At 34.1% G+C, this 8,660-nt stretch overlaps 2 protein-coding genes across 4 annotated transcripts in view; one reads left to right on the top strand and one right to left on the bottom strand.

Moving 5' to 3' along the window:
* Positions 1 to 3,754, top strand: part of LOC106777446 (protein NRT1/ PTR FAMILY 5.1) — a 4,183-nt gene extending 429 nt beyond the window's left edge. Inside the window, exons 2-4 of the mRNA XM_014665031.2 lie at positions 149 to 366; positions 1,280 to 1,836; positions 2,582 to 3,754. Coding sequence (XP_014520517.1) covers positions 149 to 366; positions 1,280 to 1,836; positions 2,582 to 3,464 — 1,658 coding nt within the window. The 3' untranslated portion in view covers positions 3,465 to 3,754. The remainder of the gene's footprint in view (positions 1 to 148; positions 367 to 1,279; positions 1,837 to 2,581) is intronic.
* Positions 3,755 to 4,981: 1,227 nt separating this feature from the next.
* Positions 4,982 to 8,126, bottom strand: LOC106754722 (CBL-interacting protein kinase 2-like). 3 transcript variants are annotated; one of them, XM_014636788.2, is made up of 2 exons: positions 7,923 to 8,126; positions 4,982 to 6,898 (listed from the first exon to the last, which is right to left on the bottom strand). In XM_014636788.2, the coding sequence occupies exon 2, from the start codon at positions 6,635 to 6,637 to the stop codon at positions 5,288 to 5,290; it is 1,350 nt and encodes a 449-aa protein (XP_014492274.1). In that variant the 5' UTR covers positions 6,638 to 6,898; positions 7,923 to 8,126; the 3' UTR covers positions 4,982 to 5,287. The 3 variants fall into 3 exon arrangements, with proteins under 3 accessions (XP_014492274.1, XP_022634578.1, XP_014492281.1); XM_022778857.1 differs by lacking the exon at positions 7,923 to 8,126 and adding an exon at positions 7,114 to 7,428; XM_014636795.2 differs by lacking the exon at positions 7,923 to 8,126 and adding an exon at positions 7,298 to 7,428.
* Between the last annotated feature and the right edge of the window lie 534 nt (positions 8,127 to 8,660).

The raw sequence follows: 8,660 nt of genomic DNA, 5'->3' as shown, positions 1-8,660 counted from the left end.
TATATATATATATATATATATATATATATATATATATATATATATATATATATATATATATATATATATATATATATATATATGCAGATATAGCATGAATGAATGATGATATGGTATGATTATTCTGATTTAATGGTGTTTGATTCAGGGTATGAAGCATTTGAAAGGATGGCCTTTTATGGAGTGGCTTCGAACTTGGTGAATTACCTTACAAGCCAACTTCATGAAGACACAGTTTCATCAGTGAGGAATGTGAATAACTGGTCAGGATCTGTGTGGATAACGCCAATTCTTGGAGCTTGCATAGCAGATTCTTACTTGGGTCGCTTCTGGACTTTCACTCTCTCATCTCTCATTTATGTCTTGGTAACTTCTTTTCTCTTTCTTTCAGAATACCAAACACTTCTCTGTATTTTCTCCATCATCGTCATCATCCACTTGCGTCAACATTCACCGTATTTTATATATTCCATACAACCAAATACTGTGAAAAGGTTACAAACAACAGTGAAATTCTTATACTGTACTATATATAATAAGTTTGTTGATTTTTGTAATAAATTTTGAAAATTAAACTCTTCTCTCTTTTAATTACTTTTAGCACCTTTTTTGTCAGTTTTTCCTCATCCACCAAATACTTCCAATTATATTATTTGCACTTGTGGGGGCAATATTTATATGATTGTTAACTGTCATAGATAGGACAAGATAATTATTTGTGATTCAAAAATAGCCCCACCTATGAAGCCATATGTGGCCTCCTTTCTGTGGTTGATTTTTCTAGAAAAAACAATTTCCAAAATTCAAAATTTTATTAAATTTTAATTCTTTTTTATTTATATGTTTTTCGTGTTCAGTGTGAGATGTATATAATGAAGCATTACCTATATTTTGGGCAACATTCTCTCATTTTTATTCTTTTATAGTTTAATTTTTAAAAGAGGATAAAATAAGAGAGGCTTTATGTTAAATGTTACCCACAGAAGTAACTTTTTCAATATATATATATATATAGCATGGTTTTTTCTGTATTTCAAATCAATCTTTACGAGGCCAGTAAATAATATATTCTTTATTGTTAATTAAGATTTATTATAATTATATTGGAAGGCTGAATTACCAAGTGACTGGTAATGAAAGAATATGCCCCTAGAGAAATTATTGTAAATGGTGATGACTTTGTTTTTGACCTGAGTATATGTTGTATCATTTCATGCAGATCTGCATGTTTTGCAAGTGTATCTAGCAAAAGACTTGATGTTGCATTATTTGATGACAGGGTATGACACTTCTGACAGTAGCAGTGTCACTGAAGAGCTTGAGACCAACATGCAGCAATGGCATATGCAACAAGGCTTCGACCTCACAGATTGCATTTTTCTACACAGCCCTTTACACAATGGCAATTGGGGCAGGGGGAACAAAACCCAACATCTCAACGTTAGGTGCTGACCAGTTTGATGACTTCAACCCGAATGAGAAAGAGCTAAAGGCCTCCTTCTTCAACTGGTGGATGTTCACCTCATTCTTGGGTGCTTTCGTTGCCAGTTTAGGATTGGTATACATTCAAGAGAACTTGGGATGGGGACTTGGTTATGGTATTCCCACTGCTGGTCTCATGCTTTCATTGCTTATATTCTACATAGGCACACCCATATATCGTCACAAAGTAAGGACAACCACTACTCCTGCTAGGGACCTCCTTCGTGTTCCCATTGCCGCATTCAGGAACAGAAAACTCCAACTTCCTACTGACCCCTCTCATCTCTATGAGCACAACCTCCAACATTATGTTACTACTGGAAAACGTCAGTTCTATCACACTCCAGCACTCAGGTCAGCACATCATCAACTTTCGGTTAAACCAAAAACAACATTTTCCTTTACAAAAAGGTTATATACTATATATTTACGTAAGATTTGAATCAGATAAGTTTCGAGAAAAGTCAACACCCAATCAGAGAGACATAAAAAAATATATAACATAATAGTAAAAATAAATGAAGAGAAATTATAGGATTCGAAAAAGTTGAATTGAATGTTAACAAAACATTTCTCAGTTTTTAGTATAAAATTAAATATAAAGCGTGGATGTAGGGATAGAGTATGAAAAAAAAAAAAAAAACCAAATTGACATCAACATATTATGAGGTTGTATACAATCAGAGGATGAAACGTGTGATAAGAAAATAAAACAAAGACTACAAAAAAATTTATGAAAAAATTAATGATCAAAAGAAATGAGGAAGGGAAATGTTTTAATAATTTAAATATTCAAATATGAAATTTTGTTGTATATGATTATTTATTTTTTATCACACTACTTCTTTGAGGCCTTCTTTCATAGTCCCTATCTTTCAACCAAACTGTGACCGCTGTTGCAGGTTACTACAAACAATAGCTATCACATATTGCATGAAAAACACGATATAGTCCCCATTTGAATTCTTGGTGCATAGAGAGACACATAGGACACATTCATCGGCAAAAGATTGGATCATGTTGGAACATTCCACTGCCACATAAAGACAGTATTTTTTACTTATACTAATTTTGTTTGAAACTGAAAAATTGTGTGCAGGTTTTTGGACAAGGCTGCTATTAAAGAAGACAGTGTTGGTTCCAAAAGGGTACCGCTGACAGTAACCCAAGTAGAAGGCTCTAAACTTATCTTTGGTATGGCCCTAATATGGCTGGTGACACTGATTCCAAGCACTATTTGGGCACAAATCAACACTCTTTTTGTGAAACAAGGAACCACTTTGGACAGAAACCTTGGACCTCATTTTAGAATTCCCTCAGCTTCTCTTGGAAGCTTTGTGACACTTTCCATGCTTCTCTCAGTGCCAATGTACGATCGGTTTTTTGTACCGTTTATGCGTCAGAAAACTGGTCATCCGAGAGGAATCACATTGCTTCAAAGGCTTGGGATTGGATTTTCAATCCAGATCATAGCCATTGCAATTGCTTATGCAGTAGAAGTTAGAAGAATGCATGTTATCAGTGCAAACCACGTAGCTGGACCTAAAGATATTGTCCCCATGAGTATATTTTGGCTGATGCCTCAGTATGTATTAATAGGGATAGCAGACGTGTTTAATGCCATTGGATTACTAGAATTCTTCTATGATCAATCCCCTGAAGACATGCAGAGCCTAGGAACGACATTCTTCACTAGTGGGATCGGTGTTGGGAACTTCTTGAACAGCTTTTTGGTGACAATGGTTGATAAAATATCAGGAAGGGGTGACAAAAAGAGCTGGATAGGGGACAACTTGAATGATTCTCACTTGGACTACTATTATGGGTTTTTATTGGTCATGTCAAGTATCAATTTGGTGGTTTTTCTTTGGGTTTCAAGTAGGTACATATATAAGAGGGAATCAATAAGGGTCAAAGAGAGCCTTTGTGTTCAAATGGAGGGGAACCCAACTTTGGACGCCTCTCTTAGTTTACAAGTGTGAAAACTAGCTATTAGTGTGCTAGCTAGGCCACCACAAATAACCAGTGTGATATGAAGCTTAAATTTACTTCAGATTCTACCACAAACAAACTGATGAATGATTTTATATTGAATTTAATTGGCTCCACCTCTAAGTGAAGCTGGAGCCAAATAAATTCAGATACACAAGTTTGTGTAGAATTTATGAACGTATAAACTAATATCTTAGTATTCACCACACCATGTGTGCTATATTGTAAAATGTTTGTGATGTTAGTATTCTCTTTTCCAGCTTTTGCTGATGGAATTTCAAGTGAAAATGCAATGTTTACATCTTTCTTTCAAGTGAAAATGCAATGTTTATCACTTTATATACCAACGAAATGTATCCATTGCGAAGAACGCGTTGGATTACATTTTTTACAAAGTCTGTTAATTTGGTGATGAAAATATTCATGTCGTTCATAATCATACGATCTAAACATAATACAAAGACACAACAATGAAGCCCGTGTGTAGTTTAGCGTTGGAATCAGCTAACACGATTATATAGTGTGACCAATCAAGGGGTTGCTTTGCTATTAACGTGGAAAAAGGGAATCGATTTTGCCTAGGACCATCTGAAAAACCAGACATCTGTAACTTGAATTGGATGGTATCATAAGTTCACAGAGATTTCCATGAAATTAAGTTGAAAAATTTTGTAGCTAGAAAAATATTTTGACAGAACTATACTTTCTTTTCAGCCTTATAATTCTAACCTTAAGATCCCTGAAAATTTATCAATTCAAAACTACGGGTGAAATGTCCACACTAACTGTTTCGTAACCAAAATAGTGAGGACCCATAACACAACAATAACATCTTTACTAAAAGGTAAGAAATAACCACTCGGATCCATTGCTTAAACATAGCTGAAGCTGTGGGGTAAACTTTACTCTATAAGAGTTAGGTTCTTCCTAGAAAACTACTGATGAGTAAATAGAATTCATAATAATTCATAATTAAAGCTTGAGTTTCAGGTAAATGTGATAAAGCCTCAACCTTAAAAAGCTATAGTCTAACTTGAAAAAAGGGGTTGCGGAAAATTACAGTACACCACGCAATTTTAGAGTAAAATAGGGAACTGAGAGCTAATAATTGTAGACGAAAAATCATCAGTTAAGATTTTCTTTTCTTTTCTTGTGAAATACAAGAATTTATATGGTTATGTGAAAACATTTAACATATTTAATTTTCTCATTCCACCATGTTATCCATACTCAAGAAATAAGTGATACAGTAAACTATCAAGGAAAAAAATTATTTCGTTTGATACAAAGCACAAGATTTACTGATCAATTATGTACTTTAGCTATCACTGTGTGCAATGATCTGTGAGAAAAATAGTGGAAGTTTCCCCAAATAATAAGGAGGAAAAGCGATTTTACTATTAGTCATACATACCTAAGCAAAATCTCGAAGAATATATAAATATGTTTATGTATGACAACAACAAACAACCTTGATTACAAAACAACCAAATAAGCTTCAGCCGAGCTTCATTTATTTTTCCCCTTTGTATTAGTACTGTGACTGAAATATACATTGTAGGCATGGGCATACTGAATAACCATAACCTTTGGAAACCATTACAAATTAAGTTTGAATTCACATGTTGGCGTGAAAACAAAAAAAAAAAAAAAACTATTTCTAGCTAAGGTATGATGTAATGACATCTCACAATTTAGCAGACATTCTCAACCAAAACCATATTTATTAGAGTATGAATATGAACATTTCAATTACCATGGTAACTTTGTCATAACCGTAACTCATTCAAAACTTGAAAAATCAATGAATCTTTTAAGGAGTACAATCCTGTTGCTGCAAGTAATGCTCATCTTGCCAAACAAAAACAATATCTTTGAGAGCTGGTCTTAAATCTTCCTTCACTATCTTCTGGAATTCTAATGTATCACCGCCAGATTTCATCTCAACCAAATGGAAAGATGGAGCGACTTCAAATATTTCAACATCAATGGAAAGCGGTTCTTTTCTACCTGCCTTGGATCTCTCCAATTTCAGCAGCCCTCCATCCTTCTTAATGATCACCATCCTCAAAATGCGAGCAATATCTTCCACTGTAGACATGATAGATGAGGCAGAGCTCATGAATGTAAATTTGATATCTTCCTGTTCACTAATGTTAGCAAATAGGCCAGACAAGTCTAGCCCTGCAGATAGAGAAATTATGTCAAAAGCATTTAAATGTCCAGGAGCAACCAATTCTTGAACTGCCTCAACAGAAGCAGTGATTGTATTCTCGCACAAACCAAAAACTTGATCAGAATTAACTAAATCCACATTTGCAGACTCTCTTTTCACTTCACCGGAATTGGGTTTGAATCCTTTTCTGAACCACGAATTTTCCATAACTTTTGCCATGGATATCCTGGTATCTGGGTTGGGGTCAAGGATTTTCCCTAACAATCTGCGCACTTCAATTGAAAACCAGTTTGGACATTTGTATTCCGCCCTGCCTATTTTCCTATACAGTGACATGAGATTTAAATCATAGAATGGCAAATGACCAGCCAAAAGAACAAATAAGATCACTCCACAAGACCATACATCAGATTTTGCTCCATTATAGCCCTTTCTACTAACAACCTCAGGCGCCACATATGCAGGAGTTCCACAAACTGTATGCAACATATCGTCTTGTCGATGCGATTCAACAAATGCACTCAACCCAAAATCTGCTACCTTCAAAACACCATTCTCATCCAAAAGCAAGTTCTCTGGCTTCAAATCCCTGTGATAAACGCCCTTGCTATGGCAAAAATCAACTGCACTGACCAATTGTTGAAAGTACTTCCTCGCCCTAGCCTCACTTAATCTACCTTTAGCCACCTTGTTAAAAAGTTCGCCCCCTTTGGCATATTCCATGATGAAGTAAATCTTGGTCTTGGTGGCCAAGACCTCAAACAGTTGCAAAACATTGGGGTGTTTAATCCGTCTCATGATAGATATCTCTCGCTTTGTTTGATCCACCAACCCAATTTTTAAAATTTTCTCCTTTTCAATCACCTTAACGGCAACACTCTCCCCAGTCTTGAGGTCCCTTGCATGGTAAACCTTTGCAAAGTTTCCTTGCCCTAATAGTTTCCCAAATTCATACTTCTGCATCAACACATTCCCTCTTTTCCCCATTCTCAAGCACAAACCCTCAGACACAAAAATAAGCACCCCGGTTTTCTAAGTGAGGAACCTTTATCTCTTTCTATCTCCGATTTCTCTAACCTTGAAAAAAAAAAAAAAACCACCAGCAACAATTCTAGCACGTATTACCAACACGATAAATGCACCACTCTTTCACCGGAGTCCTTCAACCTCCTCGAGAAGCCATCAAAAAACGCGCGAAACGCAACCAAAAAATGGCTTCAGAGAAGATGCTCAATTCAAATGCTCTCCCTGAGAATGAGAAACAAAAAAACCGTTAAAAAAAACACATACACAAAAGTTCCAACGCAAATATATACGAAGTAGAATTAGAATAGAATGCAATTCCCTGAAACAATATAAGACATCACAAAAATAAAAACATCACCATTCACAAGCCGTGGACTCAACCACATGATCGTCTTCAACCAACAAACAAAAAAAAAAAAAAGCATAACCAAACGAACCTGGTCACTTTCCCTCGATCGATCAACCAAACAAAGAATAAGATTAAAAAAAAAAAAAAGTTTAGGAGAATTGAGCTGAATTACGACATTGTCAAACCTAAGAAGATAACATAAAGGTTGTGAAAAATAGAGAAAGAGAAGAAGAAGCAGAAGAAGCATAAGCATAAGAAGAAGAAGATGTTACCGTTTGAAGGAAGATGGGACGTTAAAGAGGGAAAAAGCATAATGGTATTGGTATGAACAAATTAGCTTAGTATATATAAACCACTTTCTTCACTTTCCCTAAGTTGTCAAATACAATTCACATTTAAGTTTCAGTTTATTCTTCCTCGTCATATTTCTCTGTCTTTTCCTCTTTCTCATTCAAAAATGCCTACGTTATTTTATTTTTCATATTTTTATTATATTTTTTATTCAGTATTTAGACTAATCACTTTCTAAATCACCAGTAGTAAACTCTAAATTATTAATATCACTATGTATTAATTATGTTATTTTATTATTTTATTTCACTTTCTTCAAGTTTAATTCTGTATAACTCTACCTATATAAATAAACCAAACCACATTTACAGAAAAATAAAGTAAACAATAACAGATAACATGAATACTAACGAAAGAGAAATTTCATTATGTTTAATTTTTTTTAATCTAAGAATTAAAGTAAATCATCATCCGTTATAGCTATTAAGTCAAAAGAAAATAATTGATTATCTTAAAAATATTCTTTCAGTAACTTCTTTTTGTTTCTTACTAATCTATACAAATAAATAATTTGAAAAAAAAAAAAAAGGCAAAAGTAATCAAAACCTGAATTGTTGTCCAGTCAAAATTCTTTCTGCTTCCTCACAGCCTTTAGAAAATCCAGAAAAGTCCACCAATTTCTTAACTTTTACTAATGTGTTGTGTTTTCAAGCACACCCTAGATAACATAAGCAAAAACATACGCAACAACTATGTCAGGAAAAACATAAGTTTTTCAATTGTAAGCCTCTGTTTGGCAACAGAGGTACAAACTACCCCAGTTTTAAAATAGAAACAGTTTTTAGGATTACATCTGTATTTGGTTCTGCTATGATACGATATTTATATATAAAAACGTACACTTGAGACTTTATTATGAATGCAAAATTTCAGTATCTGATCTAAGGTGTCATTAATATGGTTGAGTTGTTTTCTTTGGTTTTGAATTTTTGGTGTAGTTTAAGGTAAAATGGGACCAGTGCTTACATGTATCTGATCTGGATTTGGTGCCTTATCAGTTATCACTTTATTTCATTTATGGTATCATATTACGTTGTATAAGTTATTACATAACTTAAAGTCCACGTATGTGTGTATTTGGTAGCTTAATTCTTTCACTTGTTTGCTTTTAGCACCCTTTTCAATTAACAAAAACGCCAATCCAACAAGTTTGCACTCATGAAAAAAGTGCATCAACCTAACCAATCTCCATTAATATAAGATATATGTTGATAGACAACATGAGTTATTACAATTTTTTTTTTAAGATTTCTAAATTGGTTATCCTTTTGTTTCCGAATTCTG

This window comes from Vigna radiata, chromosome 2 (assembly GCF_000741045.1).
Source record: "Vigna radiata var. radiata cultivar VC1973A chromosome 2, Vradiata_ver6, whole genome shotgun sequence".
NCBI classification, from domain to species: domain Eukaryota; kingdom Viridiplantae; phylum Streptophyta; class Magnoliopsida; order Fabales; family Fabaceae; genus Vigna; species Vigna radiata.
This window is presented reverse-complemented; position numbering and strand designations above follow the sequence as displayed.

Bases quoted from the DNA above. Each gene is read 5' to 3' on its own strand.
- LOC106754722 (XM_014636788.2), bottom strand. From the start codon at position 6,637: ATGGGGAAAAGAGGGAATGTGTTGATGCAGAAGTATGAATTTGGGAAA.